The sequence below is a fragment of the Eleutherodactylus coqui genome, chromosome 4 (assembly GCF_035609145.1).
Source record: "Eleutherodactylus coqui strain aEleCoq1 chromosome 4, aEleCoq1.hap1, whole genome shotgun sequence".
In the NCBI taxonomy this organism is placed as follows: domain Eukaryota; kingdom Metazoa; phylum Chordata; class Amphibia; order Anura; family Eleutherodactylidae; genus Eleutherodactylus; species Eleutherodactylus coqui.
In genome coordinates, this window is record NC_089840.1 from 181,845,899 (window position 1) to 181,870,997 (window position 25,099).

A 25,099-nucleotide genomic window follows, 5' to 3' on the forward strand; every position below is an offset into this window, starting at 1 on the left:
GTGGAATTCCGCATCGTGAAATCATACATACTTACCCGTGGCATTTTCTATTTTGCCGCGGGTGTCGCGCGCGGATGGCTTCCATTGCAGTCAATGGAAGCCGTCTGTCACGCTATTTATCCGCTGTAAGCACAGCGGAAGATAGAGCGAAACCGCTTCCCCGCCTACCGCCAGCCGCGTCACATGACACTGCCAGCACGTCATGCGCTCTACTGCGCATGCGCTCCGGAGCGTTATGCAGGACGTTGTGCGGCGGATCCAGAGGTAAGTATGGGGTCTCTGGGGAGGATGCCATGACAGGCTCCGCTGCGGTATTCCACTTGCGGAGCACGGCACGGCCGTGGGCAGTAGGCCTAAGACGCCTTACATTATTAATCGTCAGTAGAGATAAGTGAGCACACTCGTCCGAGCTTGATGCTCGCTCGAGTATTAGGGTGCTTGAGATGAACACCACACGGTAACTCACAGCACCTTAGGTCACACAAGGAGAGCCTGGGATTGAGCCTGACCCTGGGTCCGCTCATGTGCTTCCCACACAGAGTATTGCTGCATTGTGGAGATGTGTAGAAGTGCTCGCACCTGAGTCCCCTTTATGCCTACGTTTGCGGCTCCTGACAATTTTTGTGATGGAGGTGGCACAAGATTGGAATGATGATGGGCCTGTGGAACTTTTTCCTGGCTAATCCAGTCTTTGGAGCGGTGAAAGAAAGCGTAACTGATTTATTGAGACCTTCACAGGTGTACTAGCATCAAAGTCCGCTTCATGCCTGCGATTGCTGAGGGTGTGGGCTGAAGCCTATGTCCTCGGCACAGTGAAAGTCTGCCATGTTTGGGCACTCTGATTTCTTCATGGTTCATGTCTTGGGTTGCCTAGGACCCACCTATGCTGTGGGTGCACACAGACTTCCCATAGCGGTGTTTGACCTGTCTGACACAAAGACACTGACTGAGTTGGGTAGAGGGCATTGTGCAGATGGCTTTCCCCTTGCGGTGTCGATTGAGCTATCCGACACCAACACAAAATGAATAGTGTGTGGGCACATAGATTCCCCATTGCTATGTAACTCGCGGCACCTTGGGTCCCACAAGATGGAGGCTGGGAACGAGCTTGACCTTGGGCCCACTTATGTGCTTCCCACACTGAGTATTGCTGCATTGTGGAGATGTGTAAAAGTGCTGGCACCTGAGTCCCCTTTATGGCCACGTTTGCAGCTCCTGACGGAGGTGGCACAGGATTGGAATGAAGACCGCGCCGTTTCAAAGAGGGTCGCTGCCTGGCCCTGCCAACTCTCTGCAGTGTGTGCATCCGGTTACTGCTCATCCACTACGCACTTATTAATAGACATGAGGGTGGTGTAGCTATGAAGAGAGCGTGTGGCATGAGGGCAGCTGAAGGCTGCGCAGGGAAACTTTTGTGTGTGCTGTGGACGTAGGGTCGTGCAGGGGGTTGGGCAGCATGTAACCCAGGAGAAGAGGCAGCGGTGTCACCCGCAGGCAGTGATTGCCCTTGGTTGCAGATAGTGTGGTGCTTAGCTAAGGTGTGCCTTGCTAATGAGGGTTTGTCCAAATTAACAATTGTTGGGGGGGGGGGGGGGCAGACTATTGCCCCTATTGTGGCTTAATAGTGGGACCGGGGAGCCTGAGATGCAGCCCTGCATGCTGCCCCTGCCCTGCCCTATCCCTTTCTGTGGGGTTCGTTACTCGAAACGAGCTCTCGAGCATCGCGAAAAGTTCGACTTGAGCAACGAGCACCCAAGCATTTCGGTGCTCGCTCATCTCTAGGTACAATCCATTTAATAAACTGAATGCTATGTGAGGCTGCAATTATCCCCAATGAAATCTAGTTTATGGGACCCCAAATATTCTGCTGTACCCACTCTAGTAACCAACGGTCTATGAAAACTGCTTCATCTAAATGGGCCAGAAGTCTTAGAAGAATATGTATGGCCTGTATATATTATATCTTTACTGTCAAAGAGTTTTTTTTTATTGTTTTAAAGAAAGTTTTGGATTTATCCTAAACTGACATTAAACGTTTTACTAAAAGAGTATATGACACTGCCAATATCGGTCAGTAAAAAAGTATTAAAAGATGTTTGTTCAATCCTGGCCAGCAGGATTTGGCTGTTTGAAGCGCTACCACAATTTTTCCAGGATTCATATGACCTGGCAAGTAGATGCACTGTGGCATCAGAATGCTCCTGTGCCAATTCCACAGTACTTCCAGGGGTCTGTGCAGTCTTTTATTACATGCTGATCAGCTAGAAAATTCCCCTCGGAGAGGGTGCAATAATGTAGTTTCACAATACAAACAAAATATTTAAACAATTAACTTCCATACAGATATTTCTGTTGTTCTCTTTCAGTCTTTCTCTCCATTTGTCCATAGATCTAAATGAAAGATTAGAAAAAATTTAGAAATTTAATAGATTATTAGAATAATAATATTAATACATTTATTGGATGTCTCGATAAAGGTATTAGTTATGGTGACAATATGGAGGTTTTAGCAGTAGTCAAGAACTTATATATTTAAATCTGCATGTGATAGAATATCAGTTTTTAATCCCTTAACGACCAATGACATATAGGTACATCATGGAGCGTCGGGGGTATGTATGAAGAGAGGTTGCGTGGCAACCTCTCTTCATACAGTGCGGGCGTCAGCTGTCTATAACAGCTGACACCCGCGGGCAATAGCCGCGAGCGGCCGCGCGGCCGATCGCAGCTATTAACCATTTAAATGCCGCTGTCTGAAATTCTGACAGCGGCATTTAAATCGTCCCGCACGCCCGCCCCCACCCCCCCGCTGTGAGATCGGGGGGCCGTGCAGGTGTCATGGCAGCCGGGGGCCTAATGAAAGGCCCCAGGGCTGCCTTAACAGACTGCCTATGAAGCCATCCCCGTGGGGTGGCTTCATAGGCTGCTTGTCAAAAAGCAGTATGACGTAATGCTATAGCATTGCGTCATACTGCAGGAGCGATCAAAGCATATTAAAGTCTCCCAGGGGGACTTCAAAGCAATGTAAAAAAAAGAATCAATAAAGTTTTTTTTAATTGAAAAAAAAAAGTTGCAAAAGTTTAAATCACCCCCCTTTTGCCATATCTATTATTAAAAAATCTAAATAATAAATAAAAAATATGTATTTGGTATCGCCACGTCCGTAAAAGTCCGAACTATCAAAGTAGCACATTATTTTTCCCGCACGGTGAACGTCGTCTGAAAAAAAAAAAAACGCCAGAAATACACTTTTTTAGTTACCCTGTCTCCCAGAAAAAACGCAATAAAAAGCGATCAAAAAGTCGTATTGGTACTATCAGAAACTACAGAACATCCCGCAAAAAATGAGACCTTGCTGATCTATGTCGATGGAAAAATAAAAAAGTTACTGCGCGCACAAAATGACGGCAGAAAATAATTGGAAAAAAATTAAATGTCTTTGAAAAAAAATAGAGGAGTATAGTAAAAAAAAAACCTATACAAGTTTGGTATCGTAGTAATCGTACCGACCCATAGAAAAAAGTTATCATGTCATTTTTTTTGCTGTTTGTGCGTCGTAGAAACAAGACACACTAAAGGATGGCGAAATGTAGTTTTTTTTTCATTTTACTCCACTTAGAATTTTTTAAAAGTTTTTCAGTACATTATATGGTATTTTAAATAGCACCATTGAAAAATACAACTCGTCCTGCAAAAAACAAGCCCTCATACAGCGACGTCGATGGATAAATAAAGGAGTTACGATTTTTTTAAAGGGGGGAGGAAAAAACCGAAATGGAAAAAGAAAAAGGGCCGCGTCATTAAGGGGTTAATGGTAATAAATTTTATATAAAGTCATGTATTTTTGGATTTTAAAATGATATTGCTATAATTTATATAAATTATTAGTATCTAATGGTATTAGGTTTATGTAATAACTATAAGAGAACGAGTATATTAATGTAGGGTATATGATAGTGATAAGATCGATGCAGTACTGGGTTAAAGATAATAGGAAACACTCTGCTATAGTAGAAGTGGAATTTAAGAATGAATGGATACACGGAACGCATAGTGCGTTCCATTACGGAGAAGCAGTGACGTATGTGGTCACGTGAGCGGAAAAACATTCCCTCTGACTACGGGGGCGGGAAGAATGATGAGCGTCCACCGCAAGCTCTTTTTGAAAACTGTGTGTGTTTTTACTTAAGTATATATAGATGTAACTTGTATATTATGTGTTGTATGCTTAAGAAAGGCAAATGAAGATTGCCGAAACACGTTGCATTAAATACTTTTACATTTATGTGATACGGAGATACGACTGGTTTATCGGAGACTCCAGAGCGCGGGGATCTTTTTTCTTTCTTGATTGAATTACTTCAGCCCTTAATGAGTGTATTCCCCAGGACAACTCTCCAGGGAACTGGATCGGGAGTCAAAGATACCTACTGAAGGAGAACGTGGATGTGGGTGCTGGTGGTTTCTCTTACCAGATAAGTCCACCGAGCACCAGGTGAGTGCACACCGCCCATTCACGTATATGAGTTCGGCTGCTGTTTGTTTATCACGAGGCGCTTATCTGTTTTTGTTTGTCTCTCCATTTGAGGGGAATGTGAAATCAAGATTAGAACTATTAAAACTATGAAAGATGGTAGGGGGAACTAGGGTCAGGACTTCAGTTTCCGACATATGTCCCGTCTTACACATTCCTTCTGCTCGTTTTCTATCCCATATTGAGAACTCTAGGCAGTCCAGGTATGTCCAGGGAAACACACCATGGTTGCCAAGTTTTTAGGAATAACTCCATTTTGTCCATATAGCATCATTCTTGAAACCCTAGCTACCATTGGGTTAGCTAGAAGAGTGGGTGAGAGCCATTGAGAGGCAATGTATATTCAGGCAGCCATACAGATGAACTGCGAGAGTTTATGCTGTTGATTGTTGAACCCCATGGGTTTGTCGACCAGGAGCCAAGAGGATGGAGAGAGGGGGAATGGTTTGCCTAGGGCTCTGGAAATGAGGTTAGTCACCTGCCTCCAGAGAGACCTCACCTCCGGGCCTGTCCACCAGATATAAGGGGGTGTCCCCAGGGAGTTACAGCCTCTGAAATAATTTGGTGAGGTGCTTGTATTTGTGGATTATCGAAGGAACTAAATATGTCCTATGGAGTATTTTTAATGATGTTTTAGCAAGAGTTACCTGATGGCTGCCTTTTGATATGAAAGTGCAGCAGTGATGCTATCGAGGTAGGGAGATCTTTAGATCTGATTCCAAGCATAGCATGAATGGGAGCTTATCTTCCAGTGACAGACAATTCATATTGGTATATTGATGTGTGGTATTGATATCACACTGGGTTGAAGGGTGGACCATATACATAGTCTCTCAAAGCCAGTGGGTTTTGCAGCGGGGTTGTTGTTGTTTATTAGGGATCGGATGAAGCTATACATTTGTAACAATTCTAACCAGAGATGTCCTGGGATGGAGTATTTATGAGTTCTTGTGGTGCAAGGAGTCTGCCATGCGGCATGTAGTAGTAAAGTTAAGCCTCCATTTCGTCATCATAGGAGGCTGTTTTCTTGAGAACTTAATGCAAATGCTTCATTGAGGATAACTGGTAGCAAAGGATGAAGATTTTACATCAGTGAGAACTTGCATCTACAGCTCCTCCAGATGAAAAAGAAATAGTATGTTAGTGGTGATAGGTGTTCAATGGTTGAGGTATTTACTTTTTTATCCCAAAAAATTGCTTTGAGGTGGATTGAAGCTATAAGAGATGTTTTTATTTCCATCCATAGAGGAGCTCTTAGACCAGCCGACATGGGGGGAATTTGTGACAGTTGAGCTGCTAAGAAATTTTCGCAAATTAGAGGCTGATAGACCTCCGACCCTTTTATGGAAGTGCATAACTTTTTGTTTGATGCGGAATCTCTTGTTTCTCCATATAAATTGGAAGATTGCATGTTGCACTTCCTTTAGATCGGGGGTGGGAACATTGATGGGTAGACATCTGAAAAGGTAGAGGAGGCGGGGTAGTACTGTCATTTCAATGGAATTTATACATCCTGCCCTGGAGAGGGTGGGTTGGTCACATTTTTTATGTCAGCTTTCTGCTAAATTGTGGGGGGTAGTTCCATTTATATAGGGATTCTAAGTAGAGGGAGAGTTTGATACCTAAATAGATAATGTGATGTAGGAGTGTCTGAAAAAATGAGATTGGACGATAGTTTTTAGAGGAGGTAGGGTCTTTATTTGGTTTAGGAATGACTGTTATATGGGTACTTAAAAATTCCTCAGGGGTATCTTTTCCAGTTAGTATATCAAAGTAAAAGAGTGTTAACGGATGGGGATAGGAATGTGGTAATTTTTTTTGTAGTAGAGGGCTGTCAATTCATCTGGGCCAGGTGTCTTGCCTAATTTGAGTTTTTTTAATAGTCTAACCCACCTCCTCTTCAGTGATTGGATGGTTAAGTTGTTAGTTTTGTTGTGTGGTGAGTTTCGGGGGAGAGAGATAGTTTTCAGAATATCTGATGTGGTAGATGGAGTTTTTTGAGGTTTGTATTTATATAAAGTACGTTCGAAATTGTAGAATGTTTGGACGATTTTATCTGGGTTCGAGGTGGAAGAGCCATTTTCGTATCTGATGGAATGAACTGTGTGGATTCTCTCTTTTGCACTTAATCTCGCTGCTAATATTTTGTCAGGCTTATTGGCTAATCTGAAATATGTAGCTTGGGTCCAGTGGAGGGCTTCTTCTGGCAAGGAAGTGTATAGGAGGTTAGGTTTTAGTTTTGTGTCCTTAATGTCTTTTATTTGTGATATACTAGACCTTTGCTGGTTAGCCATTTCGAACAGGGCGAGACATCTTTCCAGTGCAAGTTGGGTCCGAGTTTTTCTCTGTTTTTATGGGAAGCAATTTGAGAGATCTGGCCCCTCATGAAGGCGTTATGGGCCAGTCAAATCCAATCAGTTTGCAAGTCACCATTCTTTGGTGCAAAATATGTCATAAGTTGTTCTGTTATATTTGCAAGAGATATGGGGTCCTTTGGCAGGGATTTGCTTAGTTCCTTTTTAAACCTCACACTTTGTACTAGGCTTGATAGTCTATGTTTTTCTGAGCTCCATTCGTCTCCTCTGTTCCAATGCTTCTGTTTTGGACCCAAGCCACCTGTCCTGCATCTATTGCTAAGTTTGTAGTCCTGAGGATCTGTCTTGACCTTTAATTTATAAAAGTAGTTGTCCTATTTCTAGCTCTTTTGCTGCAGAAAGCAGACAGCTCTCTACAGTGTTCAGTGGCCCAGGCCCTACTGAAGTGTCTAAGCCACTGCTCAGTGTATGCAGCTGTCTGCTTCTTGCAGCAAAACAGCGCGAGAAGCGGGACAACGCCTTTAAAACCTTTGTTCATCTGATACCGGTCATATCATTCCTGCTCGTCGCACCCTAAAGAGGGCCACAATCTTGCCTGAAAGACCCTCATTCCACAACAAGTTCTGGTCTTCTTTCTTCCAGAGTCTAAAAGATCACAATACCTAAAGTCCCATTTAAACAGGACAAATGTCGGGCAAACTATGCCCAACACTCGTCCCCGCCTGTACTCACTCTCATGCTGTTGCACAGGAGCATGTATCGCTGGCTCGCAGCAGGGTGACAGGAGATTTAACTCCTCGCTCTCACCCGCCCCTCTCCATTCACTTAACACAGTGGCTGTTTACACTGAATGATCATCCTTCAACTTATCTTTCATCATTTAGGCTGCATAAATAATGAAAGATGAACGATGATTGTTCAGTGTAAACAGCAGCCGTTCAGTACAGATCAGCCACTGTGTTAAGTGAATGGAGAGGGGCGGGGGAGAGCGAGGAGTGAAATCTCCTCCAGCCGTCCCAGACCCTGCTGGCTGCTCTGTCGGAGAGCCAGCGATACTCTCTCCTGTGCAGCAGCACGGGAGCGAGTAGGTGCGGGGTTGCGCGTTGAGCATCATTTGCCCAGTGTGAATAGGGCTTGTCTTTTTTTGTGAGGAATTTAATTGAGAGATTGGATTACAGGTACTGTCCCCACACTTGGAGACATTGTTTTAGTATCACTTTGCAGAAAGGGCCACTTTCTGTAGATGATTTTGATGAGTTTTGGGCATGTTTCCTTAACCTTTAGGAGATTACAAACACAGTGAAGAGGGTAGAGTTGGAGTTGAAAAGAGTTTGGAGAGTGTGCCCCTTCCACAGAGGAGCAAGAAAACGGTTGTGTAGCTTTAGTAGTGACCTACAATTCACAGCTAGAGGTACTAAGGAAAACCGCAAAGAAACTCCATCATACCCTACACAATGATGACTGTCTGAAAACCCTATTCCTGGAACCTACCATTCTGTGTTACAGGCAACCTCCTAATTTGAGGAACCTTATAATTAGGAGTTCATTGCCCCACAAAAAGGAACTTATCCCTGCAATGTAAGGAGCTGCAAGACCTGCTCACATGTACTGACCAGGGACAGGATACAAATCGCCAACACACAGGACTACAAGATCCTGGAGACATCCACATGTTCCATGTCCAATATTATGTACCTGATCCGATGCAGTAAATGTCCTGTTGGCTTTTATGTGGGAGAAAGAAGACAAAAACTGAAAGGAGGATGAGATCGCATCGACACACGATCAAAGAAAGACAGAATTACCTGTGGCAAAGCATTTTTCTAGTCACGGACACAACATATGAAAGTTATTATACTTATAGGCAATTTTAAGTCCCAACGTCAAAGAATTTGGGAATATACGTTTCTAACCACCTTTGTTACCATCAGAAACGGTGTGAATCGCAGTTTTTACATCAGTGGAGATTATGAGATATGAAAAACCCAGAGCAGAGGTAAAAACACTGGCCTGTTAACCCCCTAACATCAATTTACAGACTATAAACTTTCCAATTCCTTGTTACTGAACTAATTATTTACTGTTATGGTCATCCCTCCCGAGTATTTTTCTAAGTGCTATTAATCACAACATGTGTGTGCCCTCTTATCCTGGCTCTGGTATTTATCCATGTGCAAATTAGGTTCACCATGGTTGTGTCTTCCCATGTGATCATGTGTATATGTTTTAATGTAAATACATCTTTAGATTTGTTCCATTATGCCTGAAGAAGAATCCTAAGAGGTTCAAAAGCTCGCAGTAACATCATGTTACTCAGATTACTGGGTTTCTCTTACTGAGAACAATCACACGTTCATCTGTAATAAAAACCAAGGGAAACTTAGTAATGCAGTACGACAATGATCTGAAGAGCAAAAACCAAAATCTACCTCTAAACAGGTAACCTTGGTATAAAGTTTGTAGACAGGAAAATATAGGAGCAAGATGAATTTTTCCCTCAATTGAGAGGATTTAAAATGATATTAGATTGATATGACAATTTTGCTTGAAACTTTTATAGAACTGTATACATAAAAAGACTGAAGTATTAGAATTTACGGCTTTGGGCTACCAGGAGGCTGGCAAGAGAAAGCAAAAATTATAACCTAAAATAAAATATTCTGTCACATGAACACAATATAAAACTATACATCACTGTAGGAGAAGTTTTGTTAATACGTAGATCTAATTAGACAGAGAAAAACAAAACAATTGAACTAATTAGTGCTGTGCACCAGTACATTAGACCCATTATACATTTCTAGCTCAACATTGAAACAAATAATCCAATTTGAGCCAGCGGTTAATAGCTTTCTTCAAAACACAAGAAGTTCAAATTCAAAACAGCCATAGTGATGTCAGACAAATCAGTCACCATTACTTACCAATATGCTTCTTCTTGTGTATAAATGTACACTTTCCATTAGATTATTAAGGCTTAAACTGCACATAATTAGGTTGTTGATATCTTCAAACCTATTAGGATTTAGGCATTATACTCCATTTTGTTGTCTTCATTTTTGAAAAACACATTTGAGTTTAGATTCTTTAAAAACACCTTAAAAGTTTTCTGTTCCAAGTGTACGGCATACAGGTAGTTTATAGAATTCATGTTGGATTGGAGAGGATCCCAGCGGTTAGGCTGAGAACTGGGGACCTATGAACCTCACATGGAAAGTGTTCAGTAAGGATGTATAGTATTGCTTCTTTCTGCTCTCTTATCCCAACTGAGCAGAAAGTTGCAAACGGACAGCCATTTTGGAGAAATTGTGCAGAGTTGTCCTATTTGCAAGTATGTATAGATATTTTTCTGAGCTCTCTCTCCTCACCATTTTCTTTCTCCATGGCTGTCAATTTTGTATTTATATTTTAATCCCTTTCCACAAAAATAGTTCCACTTTCACAGACTAGAACCTAAAAACATAAACTTTTAATAGAGCTAAATATAAAATCAGAGCAGATGACACAAAGAGCAAAAAATACATATCCAGTCAGGACAGACTTTTTAGACTTTGTGTATTAGTCATGTTCCCAGTCGCATTGCCTACTTTGACAAATGTTCCAGTTCACAATAAACCAATAAACTCTAGTAGGGACAAAAGAAAAAAAAAGGTAATTCCACCCTGTATGCAGCAAACAAAGGTCCAATTGTCAAAAATTGATGTAGGCAAAAATAACTGCATAGCCAAATAAAGGATGATAAAAATATTCACCAGGCAGAGATCTATAGTATCCTAGCATTATTACTGAACAGATCTTTATATAAACTGATCACTATTCTAGATAAAGAAATAAAACCAGCCAGACTCAAATTGGATTGATTTCTATCTAGTGTGGCAAAGTGGTGCACAGAATGGCTTGCAGGGAGCTGTAGACTGGCATTCAGATACTAGAAAGGAGAGAGAACACCTGTAGGTGGGGCAGGAAGTAAGATAAAAGTATCAGTTCTTCACACACTCAAAAGCGGAAGTTGGCTGAAAGCCGGATTGAGAGGCCGTGATGATAGCATCAGGAGCTAGAAGCATGAAGTCCGGTGCAAACAAGACTAGGGACCATCATGTGTCTAACACCTCGGGTGGGGAATTGTGATGGGGACCCTGAGAGTTAGAAACCTTGAAATCATATGTTCCAGTACAGGTTTTCTGTGTGTGAAATAAAACTGGTGGAAGCCAAAATATTAAGTCATTTGGTGGTCCTGAGCCATTAAGCGTGTGGAGCCAACCCTCTTGAATAGAGAAGATGGCTATCACAGAGAGCGACTAACCCACCCAGATTGCCAGATTTATGTGTTCAGAGCTCCGCCTCCTTATCAGGGGGCTCAGCCCCTACCTCCAAGGAGGAGCCACAATGTGAGTGCTCGGGTACCGCCCAGCACTAGCACCATACACCACAAACAGCTTTGAATGTTTAGAATCTTTATTACCCCTTCTGTGAGAGTGGCCTTCCCACAAATAAGATGTACCATTCTGCCCTAATTGTGGTACTCTCTCTACAATAGGATGTTAAGGTATGTCCAATAGATGGTGCAGTTGCTATGTATGTGCTATCAGTAGCAGATAGTTAGCTGTAAATTGTAGAATTACCATTAAAAGGGCTGGGATCTAAGTGGTTTTACCGCTCAGAAGGGGTTGTCCCGCAAAAAAAAAAAAATTGTTTATAGTTAGAGGTTCTACCAGAATTAACATTTATCACCTATCCATAGGATAGGTAATACAACACGGTCCTGTGAGGGTCTCTAAATTTGGAGAACAGGGGATCCTGTGTCTTCTGCACCCAATGCAGTAAGAAGATTGAATGGAATGATAGTTGTACATGCATTTTGTGTATTTCCATTTAAAAACGTTTCTATCCTCACATATTTCAGGAATGATGTTAAAAAGAAAAAAGGTTTGGTATTGTGTTAGCCAGAAGAGCAAAATGTGATTGTTCCCAGCAAGAGAAACCAAGTGATCTTGTATTTTTATTAGCCATTAAAAGGTATCATATTTACATGAGGTTATAGTGAGCTTTTGAACCTACTCAGGGTCTTTCCTCAGACATAATAAAACAGATCCGAAGACGCATACATATATACGCACATAGATATGAAAAGGCACAGACATGGCGTGATTAATTTTCACTTAAAACAATACCAGAACAGGATTAGTAGAGGAGTAAATACTTAAAGGGGTTGTCCTGCGAAAGCAAGTGGGGTTCAGCACTTCTGTATGGCCATATTAATGCACTTTGTAATATACATCGTGCATTAAATATGAGCCATACAGAAGTTATTCACTTACCTGCTCCGTTGCTAGCGTCCTCGTTTCCATGGAGCCGTCTAATTTCAGCGTCTAATCTCCCGATTAGACGCGCTTGCGCAGTCTGGTCTTCTCCCTTCTGAATGGGGCCGCTCGTGCTGGAGAGCTGCTCCTCGTAGCTCCGCCCCGTCACGTGTGCCGATTCCAGCCAATCAGGAGGCTGGAATCGGCAATGGAACGCACAGAGCCCACGGTGCACCATGGGAGAAGACCTGCGGTCCACCGTGGGTGAAGATCCCGGCGGCCATCTTCGCAAGGTAAGTAAGAAGTCACCGGAGCGTGGGGATTCGGGTAAGTACTATCCGTTTTTTTTTTTAAAACCCCTGCATCGGGTTTGTCTCGCGCCGAACGGGGGGGGCTATTGAAAAAAAAAAAAACCCGTTTCGGCGCGGGACAACCCCTTTAATTAGTCCCCTGATAAGGATTGAGCAATAATCGTTGTGTGTAAAAGGGCTTTAACATACAAAACCATGTGAGCAGCCACACATGGACAACCATATCCGTATCCAGATGGTTGGGTGTCGCATAGAATGGTTATGCAGCCCTGATTTACAGCAATGTACTGAGGAAATAGAGAAAAAACGTGATGCAAGAGGCCCAGGGAATTCTCTTTACCAGTATTATTTCATACATAAAGACCAATCCACAAAAAATAAAGCCACTCTAGACAACACTGCGAAATAGATCTACATTTATTAACAACTGAAAAGCATCTGATACAAGATTTGGAAAAAAAATTAAATGTATATATTGCCAGTAGAAGAACAATTTATCTAAAATTTCCACTAAAATGTACATAACTATTAATAAGGAGCTACTCAATGAACTGACTGGATGTTAGTAAACCAGCTATCAACATCCACCAGCCACATCACATCCACCAGATCATTAATATAATCAAGGATTAAAGAGTTAAGTGAGTGTTCAGTGCATATACACTGATCAGTTATCCCAAGTTTCCTCATCCTTAAATGGTACGGACCAGCAAACAGTTTAGCAATAAGTTCATGTAGATAGGACTGGAGAAGGCGCAGGTTACTGAAGATATACACTGAGGAAGAAAAGACTGGTTGGTCTAAGTAAAAGTAGGATTTGGGGTTACATTTGAATTAAAGAAATAGAAAAGAGCAAATAAATTAGTCAAGTGTTTAATACTACAAGAAAAACTAAAGGTCTTCTTTATGTCATGAGTTCTAACAGAGGAAATTAACTCTAAAAAACTCACTGCCTTTTGAAACAGATGAAAACAAAAAATGCTGAAGTACTTCACTAATTTCGTTAGTTGTATTCACATACAACATTTCCATAATACTTTATAATATGCATTTTAGTCTGTGCCTAAAGCGTTAAAAGGTCTTCCCTTCAAAACACTGAAGATTAAAAGCACTATCCAAGAATCTTCTTAGTTCAACATGATGGGTATTTTTATTGCCTGTAGCTGGTGCAGCTGCCGGGTCACGGCCAACATACCTGGAAGAAAGAACATTGCAATCAGAGAATTCAAATATGTTCTAGTACTGAAAATACATTATGAATACATAGTAAATAAAAATCAATATGTATGAAAGGACCTCTGAACCCTAAAGAAGCAAAAATGATAAACTAACATCTTAGCTCCTCAACTCTAGAAGGATATCTAACCCCGGCTCATCTTTAGGAATGCATCTTGTGGAAAGTTTAAAAAGCTTAAAAAATGTTACATAATTTATGCAGCTAACACATATCTGCCCAAGTAGAATCAAGCAACACATAACATGCGTCTCAGCACAAGTCTACAAACCAGTTTGTCCCTACTTGTATAGCACGGGATGTGCCATAAGGATGGGATGTGCCAATTATGAAGGAAGGCAGATAAATTTACCATTTGATGATATCGCAATTAATTTGGAGTTTGCACTTGCATTTATATGTTCCACTGCTTGTGCGGATTTTTCATGCCAGGAATCGCTTGTCTGTCCTCCTCTCATGCTGTTCCATTGCAAATGACAGGCATATGAGCATTTACACACGGCGGTGTGTGCTGCCGACAAACGGTCATTTTTATGTCAGCGAACAAATATAATTTGTTATTCTATATCTGCAAATATTTAAGCTGGGCAATCATTGGTAACGATTGTTTGGGTGATTATCTCCCTGTGTAAAAGGCCCTTAATGAGAATCCTTACAGCATAGATAGATTAGACAAACGTAGAGGAAGAAAAAAATCCCATACTATCAGTCTAGTCTATGTAATCTACTTCTAGTCTATGTAATCTACTTGATTAGACATATGCAAACTAAAAATCTTTATACATATAATTACCAAATTGGTTTAGTATGATTCAACATTGTGAGGAAGCGGGGTTGGATGTAATCATAATAACCCATATTCTTGTGCTCCTCCTGGCACCACACTAAATCTGCTTTGTGGTACTTCTCGACTTCTTCTTTCACCAAATCAAATGGAAAGGGAGCAATCTGCAATAAAAGAAAGTGAAAGGCATGGTCATGTGACCTAGAGGCTAAAAGAAAAGTGCAGAATACACAGCCTGGACGGGACGAGCTACAAAGAACTGGATTATTTTTATTTTATTTTCCACACAGTTGTACTGAAAAAGTGCAGTCTACCATTTTTTCAGTGCACTTTAGGTGAAGGTATAATGTTGTATACTGGCCATTCTTTTGGCACGTTTGGCTAGTGAAAGTCTATGGACACAAACATGTTGTGACTGCGGATACTATACACATCCATGTATTCCTTTAAATTCTCCAGGTCCATGAAACATTTCACACCTTCTAGTAACTCACATGGATCTTCCTTCCAAGCTACACTCAACGTAAACCTTTCCATCATGACTTCTTGCTCCATGTTGCAGTCAGAGGATCCATAAAACACACACCTAAGCTTCACTAGACACATGGAGGAAGCAGATGCTACAGAAACCTGCCTATATTTTTGGGCCAAATACTTAAGACGGTCTTTCATAGTCATATATTTGTCTGCCAGGCTAGCCATATAATAAAATAAATTAAGCTTCAGATTTGAGTATTCCTACTTTGAAACTAATCAGGGTCAATACACCCTGTACATTATTGTATTTGCATGGCAGTAAAAATAGCCCCTTTTGCTGTCACATGTAACCTGATAATTCATTTTGTAACAAATCTTGCTGTCAAAATATTCTGTGCCAAACAGATTACGCCCGAGAAATATGTTACCTGCTCCAGCCTTGTGATTGCTACTTGGCTTTCCAACTGTTTTTGATGCCTTTCCTTGACAAGCTCATAATAAACCTTCCCAGTGCAGAAAATGACCCGTCTCACATTCTCCGGATTCTGACAAGCTGTTCCACTCTCAGGAATCACGCGGCGGAAGACTGTGCCTTGACATTAAATAATGAAACTAATGGTCAACGCTTTAGAATATGCATACAAATTGGCACACTGGAAAGCAAACTAAAACAGCAACGTGTTCTACAATAATAAACAGTATATATGGTCTTCAGGATATAGACAGTCCGGACGACATGCTACTACTACTCCTTGTGGCCACAGCATTCAAATATAGTCACATGATCGGTGCCGTTCTTGGTCTACCACTGTACTGTATATTGATTATATGTAATAATTACAGCATGGAAGGGGAAGCTACAATGCACTTGTACAGGTTATCTGACCACTATATTCCCCTGTGCAGAACTACTTCAATTCATTAACTTAATTCAAACTAATTCATTATTGAATTTGTCCTTCCTAAAAACTAGCTTTTTTACCAATTCCTACAATTGAGTCATGGCTTTGATGCTCAAACTAGGACACTGTCCCTGCAGACTGTCCACACCCCGTTATAGACCTTAGAATGGGAATGGGAACTGGAAAGAGAAAGGTTTATATATAGCTATATATTTGTCAATATCTGTTGGAGCATCACACACAAACTGTAAGACCGACTGACATGAAATGTTACACATTGTATAATCTCCACCTGGAGAAGTTTATAGGCTAAAAAAAGAAAGCAGAAATGGTGTTTTATTTGCATTTTTTTTGCCTTTGTTTGAATTTTAATGCAGCAACCTCCAAATTTGCTTTCACCAATAGATTCTATGGACCCGATTTAGTATTCTTGGTTATTTCCAACAAGTAATGCCTACTAGAAGAGTCAGACTGAGCGGTGAAACTTTGAGTTTCAGGAAATGACCTGTCCCCAGACAGGAGTACATGGAGCAAATTTATGAACACTGGCCCTCATTTATCAAAACTGTCTAACAGGAAATCAACAAAACAGTAAAAAACAGTTTTTGGGGGGGCGTGGCCTGACTGATGGAGAGCTGAGACGTGTGGCGCCTGAGCTCAGTCTTTCCCACGGCATATAACCTCTCAAAAACGGCATCCAGCCACCAAAATACCTCCAGAAGCAAGGACATAGGAAAGAGGAGCGGAGGCACCAGCAGGTCCAGGGAAGAGGACTCCGGTCCCCTGGACCGCTACATAACCACTGGCGGTGACCGCCATATACAGGGAGGAGAAGGCGCGAAACCGCCCAACCCGGCGGGAGCCGCGGAGGAGAGGGGAAGAAGGCGCCGGACAGAAGCCCCAGCAGACCCGGACACAAGAGACGGCTCACCACACAAGCCGGGGGGGGGGGGGGGGCCGCGATACCGCCGCCTGCAGCGGGCCAGACGGAAGAGAGAAGCGTGGACATGATGGCGCCGGGAGACGGCGCGCCAAACAGCGGAGCAGCAAACGAGCCCCAGTACCGCCTCAATGGCGATCCCAGACCTCTGCCCACACCCAGAATACTACCTACCGGAGAAGAGTCGGGCGCCGGCGCCTAAGCCGCGGGAAAGGAAGGTTGCGCCGGAAGTCAGGGCCCGGCCGCCATCTTCCCTAACTGCCGAACCGGAAGTACAGGTACACAGAAGCCCGCTGATGCGAGAGACGTGCCAGGACCTCCAGAGACGCAGGGGGCAATGAGACAACACGCAGGTACAGGGGAGGGAATGCATACCAGTCCCCCCTACACCAGAAAGGCTGGCCCAAGACTCCCCAACACAAGATGGGGGGCGGAGGAAAGAGAGGGGGCAAACAATAGATCACCCCCACCTCAGGACTATACAAATGAAGGGGAAGAGGAGTGGGCAACTACACCCGGACCCTCACCCATACCCCCTGAAAGGGGAGAGAGCAAGGGGAACACACACCACACACAAAGCAAAGACCCCTGAGGCAAACAGACTCCCCAACTGGGGACCCTGCAGAAGGCGACAGAACGGGCAGTAGCCCACCGCAACCAAACACAAACAACAAAGAAAGCGAAACGGGCAAATATGCTAATCACACATCTACCATCAAATACCAGCAAGGCCCACAAAGACCAGATAAGCAAGCTCCAATTACAAACTAAGGTCAGACAGAAAAGAGAAACCCCAAACAAACTAACGCGAATACTACAGATGAATGGGATTGGAAGGAACACCTTAGATCGATCCCTACCAAGGAAGACCTTGATAACTACTTCGCTCAATTTACCTCCTCACAAAAATCCGCGCTAGAATCCCTACAGAAAGAAATTCAGCAAATGGGGCACAGTCTTCAAGAAACAAGAAACACAAGACCTCATGCTTCAACATATAAACGAACACCATGACATACTAAGCGAACACGCTAACCAAATCGCAGAACTAGCCACCCAGCTAGATGATATCGAGAACCGCCATAGGTGAAACAATATAAGGATCTGGGGCCTAAGCGAAGATATCGAAAATAAACACCTGGAAACCTGGGCGGTCAAGTGTTTCGGAGAACTCCTCAGCAGACCCCCAAACGACATAATAGAAATTGACAGGATCCACAGGGCCCTAGGGCCTAGACCTGCGGGCCCAGAAAAAGTGAGAGACATGGTATGCAGGATCCACTTTTTCAAAAGAGAAGGAGGAGATACTACGCCAGATCAGAAACAAAGGGACGATCAAATTCCGCGACAGGAATAGCTGATCCTACCAGACCTTTCCAGGAAAACACTCCAGCAACGCCGAGCCCTCAGACCACTACTATCACTCCTAAAAGATAGAGAAATTCCCTATCGTTGGCGATATCCATTCCAATTGGTGGCGGGAAGAGGGAGTGAGACAGCCATTTTCAGAACCCTTGGAGACCTTCCTAAATTTCTTACCGTCCTCAAATTACCAATGGTCTCACTACCAGACTGGCAGAAAACGAGCTTCCCCACAATCACCCCGCCCAGGGGGCAGTGGCAGACAGTGAACACTAACCGAAGAAAACCAAATGCCAATGACCGAGATCATCCAACAAGGGCCCACACCCCATGAAGAATGAACACAACATACTTTGAAACAAGAACGAAGAGAGAAAACGAAGTAGCTCCGGGAAAGCAACGAAATAGTGACTTTTCAACCAACAATAGACTCCCTCTCACAATAATTAGAACGGACTCTTGTTCGGATCCAAAGCCCAAGACATACGATAAAACCATGTTTGGAACAGATGGACCCACAAGAATACGTCGTCTTTGTCAAACCGTAAAGACAGGACATTCTCACAAACTCACACTAAGCTATACACCGACTCTTCGGGACCGACTACAGATTCCCACTCTACAAGTTGGGGATTCCCCCTCTCCTCTCTTCTTGACTTTTCTCTATACACTTCTCTACATTTCTTTTTTTCTCCTCTAACTCTTTGAATGACAAATAGGTTTGGATGCCCTTCACAACGTTCTTCAGCCGTCGTGGGGAGGGTGGACGAGGCCCGGACCTGGAAGCGACCGGACTCAGTCATTCCCCCAGTAGGGACCGCAGCAGTCCACCTATGATGACAAGATTTCAATATGTTACAAGTGGTTGTTTGTCCCCCTTATCCTCTCCCCCCCCCCACCCTCGTTTGACCCTTCTCCCCCCCCCCCAATCCAGGTTGCGATACAGAAGTAAATATCAGCCTACAGCACTCGCTGGTCCTCAACATAACCTCCAAATATGACAGGATGGGACGATTAAATGTATGCTCTTTTAATACAAAGGGGCTTAACAGCCCTAACAAGCGCAATCAGGTGCTATATAGACTCCACAGGAAGCGGGTTTCAATTGCCATGCTCCAAGAAACACATTTTCCACGCACCGGACCTCCGGACTGCGGGAAAAACAGATTTTACCCCTTATGGTTTCATTCCACGCACCCGGAAAATAAAACCTGTGGAGTCTCCATAGCATTTTACAAATCTATGACACCCGTAATCCTGTCTCAAGAAATAGGAGACGACGGGAGATACATATTCCTGAAGGTATCCATTAACAATAGGATTCTCACAATCGCTAACCTATATTTCCCTAACCAAGGACAGATGGCCTTCGCATCCAGAGTTCTCCGCGGACTAAAGGACTTCGCAGAGGGGACCCAGATCATTCTGGGAGGAGATTTTAACATGTGCATGGACCCCCGACTAGACTCCTCCACGAGACGCTCTGCACTCAATAGAACGGCCATCCGCAGGATTCAGAAAGCGTTAGTGAGTATGGACCTGATTGACCTGTGGCGTATCATCCATCCGGGTAAGCGTGATTACAGTTTCCACTATATGGCACACAATTCTTATAGTAGAATTGACTACATATTCATTTCACATAGTCTACTTGACAGGGACCCACAATGTTCTTTAGATGTATTCCTGTGGTCAGACCATTCTCCTGTCTTTGCATCCATGGGCCCGGGGGACACAGAAAGGACACCCACATGGCGCCTTAATGATCACTTAATTAAAGACGCGGCCTGCCTAAGCGATGTAAAGCGAACGATAGAAAATTTCAAAATAGATCACGCCACAGACACCACATCTGCCCCGATAAAATGGGAAACCTTGAAATGTATATTAAGGGGGGTGTTCATATCCCATGGAGCAAGAATTAAAAAAGATCAAACAGCAAAACTCACCCATCTGATAAAAGACCTCAATATTAAAGAATCCTCAAATAAATCCCAGGCGACTCCCTCCCTACAAGCCGAGATATCAGAACTCAGAAACAAAATACTAGACATCTTAGACCAAAAAACCCTGGCCAGAAGAGATAAGATTAAGGCCGGTTACTATGAATACAGCGACAAGAGTGGCAGATGGCTAGCCAGATCACTACATCCCAGAATGGCTCAGCCACACATACATTCCATCAATTCCTCAACGGGCAGACGAGTACACTCCCCGCGGGAAATAATGGAAGAATTTCGCCTCTTCTACTCCACACTATATAATATTCCCGAAACACGGACTGAATCGGACAGTCGGTGTGGACAGAGTGGAGGAGTACCTGGACTGCCATGTCACGAGACACCTCTCTACGGAGGAGGCTCAGGACATGGAAGGAGATATTGGGGAGGAAGAACTTACAGGGACGTTGAAAGGAATTAAAACCGGGAAGAGCCCAGGTCCGGACGGGTTCTCCCCGGGATTCTACAAAACATGTGGGAGCCTGTTCTCTGATGTACTCCTAAAGGCCTTCAACGCAGTGTCTAGGGGCTGCCCCTTTCCTCCACAGGCCCTACAAGCACATATCGTTCTGATTCCTAAGCCAGGAAAAGACCCCTTAGCGTGTGCCAACTACCGCTAGATCTCGCTCATCAATTGTGATTTAAAAATTTTCTCCAAAATTATAGCAAACAGACTAAGTATTTCAATACCCCAACTTATACATGGTGACCAGGTTGGCTTTGTCTCGGGGAGGGAGGCCAGGGACAACGCTGCCAAGACCCTGTCCTTAATCGACTGGGCAAGAAGAAGGAAAACGCCACTCTGCTAGCTCTCTGTTGACGCAGAAAAAGCGTTGACAGGATAAGTTGGAGATTCCTGGAGGAGACTCTTCAGAAGGTCGGAGTGGGACCTAGGGCACTAGCATGGATCATGGCACTATATAGAAGCCCCTCGGCACAGGTCAGGGTCAATGGCAGCCTTTCAGCCCCATTTGAAATCAGGAACGGTACGCGACTGGGCTGCCCCCTGTCTCCTACCCTATATATACACTAGTGATGGAAACTTTAGCTAATGCCATCAGAAGCAACCCCTCAATTAAAGGAGTACGGGTGGGTAAAGAGGAACACAAAATTTCACTCTTTGCTGACGACCTATTAGTGTATATAGCCGAACCCCGAATAGGCCTCCCCAACATCATGCAAGAATTCACAACCTTTGGTAAACTTAGCAACTATAAAATTAATGCACAGAAGTCAGTGATTCTCAACATCTCGATCCCCAGAAAGGAAGCCGACGACCTATCTGCGGGGTTTCCATTTCTCTGGGAATACAAGTCATTCAAATACCTAGGGGTCCACATCCCAGCAGATCTAACCCAGATATACGAACTAAACTATAAAACCTATCTTATTAACCCTGAAGGGAGACTTGGAAAGATGGTCAAGGGCCCCATTATCATGGTTTGGCAGAATGATCGCGATTAAAATGGACATTCTGCCGAGACTACTATATATTTTTCAGACTGCACCGTGTAATCCCCCGGGTATCTTCTTCGACAGACTACAAAGCCAACTACTCAAGTTCATATGGAAGGGAGGATCCAAAAGACTTAGCTATAAGAGCCTCACCACACACCCCCAAAAAGGGGGGATGGGACTCCCGGACTTTCGTGCATACCACAAAGCGACCATAGGTACTTTTGTGTCAGACCTATTTCACCATAGGATAGGCAAATTCTGGGTGCAAATAGAAAACGGAAACATCCTCGAGACAAGGGGGGTGTTTTGGATCCCCGGAAATACTAACTGGGAGAAAGCAGACGCTTCTACCATGATGCGCACACTGATAGGGGCATGGAAGGGAGGTTGTAAGATCACTGTTCCGGGGCCCCTCACCCCATTGGTCGGGAACCCACACCTTCCGGCAACACTGACGATGCGTAGTCTAGGGTTCACACCGACGGGCACAGAGGCCAGGGTAGGAGAGGTAGTGGAGCCCGGAGGCATACTGGACCTGGTGTCCCTGGGAGGAGCACGGGAGGCTCCCCCGGGTTCATGGATGCAGTATTTGCAGATACGCAACTATCTAAAAAAGATAAAACCCAATCAGGGATGGAACATGAGTTATACTCCCTTCGAGAGACTATGTTGTGCCTCGGAAACTCCCAGACACACAGTCTCATTGCTTTACAATCAACTGCTAGAGGAACGTCTGGAAAATCACCAGCCCAGGTGGATAAGAGCTTGGGAGGAGGCGTTGGGAAGGGTGGTCCCCGGGGAGCTCTGGAGCAGGGCGTTCCAACTTACCCATAAGAGGTCTATCTCTAGCAGGCTCCAGGAGTTAAACTTTAAGATCTTATCACGATGGTACTTGACCCCTGAGAGGCTACACACGTTCTTCCCCTCATCCCCGAACATGTGCTGGCGCTGCCGGGTGGAAGCGGGCTCGAGGCTCCACATCTGGTGGGAATGCCCTATGGTGACACCCATGTGGCAAGATATGGAACGGCTATATGAGGCAGTATGCAGAGAACCACTTACCTTAACACCTGAGTTGGCTCTCCTGTCCATCCCCTCAGGCGATGCTCCATCACTCAAAAAAGGCCTATTAAGATATTTTATAATGGCAACTAGACAGCTGATACCAAGGTTCTGGAAACAGAGCTCAGGTATACCCAGAAGCGCATGGGTGGGGGCGATGGACGAGATAGAACGAATGGAGAGGCTTAGGCTAATGGAGGACGCAAAAGGATACGACCAGTTCTATCGAACGTGGGCCGTTTGGACAGATACCCGAAATACTCAGGGATTCTTGAGAAGGTTAAATACAGGCTCCTGGGAGTAAGAAAGGTGGACCACGTATAATACCTGCAACCTGGTACCCCAGCCCCCTCCCCCCCCCCCCCCTCTTTTTTTTTTTTCCTTCCTCTTTTGTCCTTGTGCCCGATATACCCTACCCCCCGTTGTTTGTGTGTATTATAAGTTACAACAAAGCCAAAGAAACTGGAGGTATAAGGAACTTTATTTGATGTTTCATTCAGTAATATTCCAGTTTTTCCTTTATTATCGACAAGTTCAACTTACAAGGTAGTTCCCAGGTTTTATGTGAATATGTAATGGTTCTACAAGTGATGTTAACAAAAAGCAATAAAAATACTTTGCAAGAAAAAACTGTTTTTGTTGCCCATAGCAACCAATCACAGAGCAGCTTTCGTTTTACCTCAACACTAAGAGGATTAAAAGCTGTTGCCTATAACAACCAATCACAGAGCAGCTTTCATTTTACCTCAGCTGAATAACAAATGGAAGCTGAGCTATGATTGGTTGCTATTGGCAACAAAAAAATGCCAAATTTTACCTTAATCGGACCAGAACTGGGGATTTGTATATGACACAAACAAACTGATTTTGTGTTTCAAATATCTGAGATGGCAAGTAGGCGAAAGACCTGTTTGGGCAGAAGGACAACAGCCACACTTAAAGTAGCAGCCGCTTCAGTAGCTGCAGCGCCGGAGCAAACTAACGCCCGACTCTAGAATCAACGCACTCGATAATCTGCTGCTCGACTAGCTGAGACGCCATAGCAAACTAACGTCCAACTCGAGAATCAACGCAAGCGACAAACGGACGCTCGTATTGTAGAAACTGACAAAGTGAAGCATGCCTGTGATTCTTCAGACCGAGAGAGACACTCAATTTTGAGAAGAACAGCTTGGAAATTCTTGGAGGGGGAAGCTTTTAGATACAATAACTATGAGTGTCATCCCCAGCTTTCTATTGGCCGGATGAACAAACTATGTTCATATTGTAATGCTTTAAAGTGGCCCAGGGAGACCCCTGGACTATGGTGCTGTGGTGGAAAGGCTTTACTATCAATGCTTATGACTCCTCCTAAACTAGAGACTCTTATGTCAGAGCCATCTTCCAGATCTAAACATTTCCTAAAAAATATATGAAAGTACAACTCATGTTTTCAAATGACATCATTTGGCGTGACAAAGGAATTGAGTGACGGTGGATTTTGGTCGACGTTTTTCTAAAGTTCAAGGGCAAATGTATCATTGTGCTGGTTCACTACTACCTGAATCAAATGAGGAACACAAGTTCCTGCAGATCTACTTGCAGTAAAAATTATATATTAAAAATCCTAAATGAAAGGCTCATTGAATTTGTCTATTTTAAGTTAATACATTAACATAGCATTAATCAGCATAGGTGACCGCCGTATTTATGCGCATGTTCTGATACCATCTTTTCTTACTTAAGGCCCATTTACACGGAGCGATCGATGATCATTCAAAAATCGCTCAAATGACAGTTTGAGTGACAGCTTTGAGCTATCATTTTGCATACATTATTAAGGAGCTACTCAACTACTTAATAGATTATTAGCGTGCAAATGAAGCCTTTAGCTGAATGCAGTTAATAGCCGGAGGGCTGTTATCTGCATTCAGCTCCTTTGTTCTCCAACGGGAAAATGCTATCAGCACTATCTGTTGAGAACTTAGTGTGCGGTCCTGATAAGACCGCACAATAATTTTTAGGCTGGCTTAAATTTATCGATCAGCTGGCAGTGCACGAAAAGTGCACGATGGTCGCGTGTTTAGATGCAACGATTGTCGCTCAAAAGATTGCTTTTGCGTGATCATTGCTTTGTGTAAATGGGCCTTTAAAATGTCACGTTTTGTTTGCACGCGTTCTATATCAGGTACCCGGGCTAGCGCATATATTATACTATATAAACACCTACATACATACAAACATACACACACACATTCATTTGCCATCAGCCTATCTACATTATTTTCCAGCAAAGATAAAAGATGAACTAAAATTACTTCTCCAAATGTGAATCCATTAGAGGGAGGTGGATTGCTGCAATTTGGAATCAAGATCCATAACAATTACACATCTAGGTGTGGTGCAGATTATCTTCAATAGTCTTTTAAGATCCTAGGTGG

The 25,099-nt window shown here is 43.5% G+C and overlaps 1 protein-coding gene across 2 annotated transcripts in view; it reads right to left on the reverse strand.

Moving 5' to 3' along the window:
• Nucleotides 1-12,862: 12,862 nt before the first annotated feature.
• The window catches only part of OGDHL (oxoglutarate dehydrogenase L), a 92,000-nt gene continuing 79,763 nt past the window's right edge, over nucleotides 12,863-25,099 (reverse strand). For both annotated transcript variants that reach the window (XM_066600418.1, XM_066600419.1), the window contains exons 21-23: nucleotides 15,384-15,547; nucleotides 14,488-14,642; nucleotides 12,863-13,655 (exon numbers count right to left, since the gene is read on the reverse strand). In XM_066600418.1, coding sequence (XP_066456515.1) covers nucleotides 13,532-13,655; nucleotides 14,488-14,642; nucleotides 15,384-15,547 — 443 coding nt within the window. In that variant the 3' untranslated portion in view covers nucleotides 12,863-13,531. The remainder of the gene's footprint in view (nucleotides 13,656-14,487; nucleotides 14,643-15,383; nucleotides 15,548-25,099) is intronic.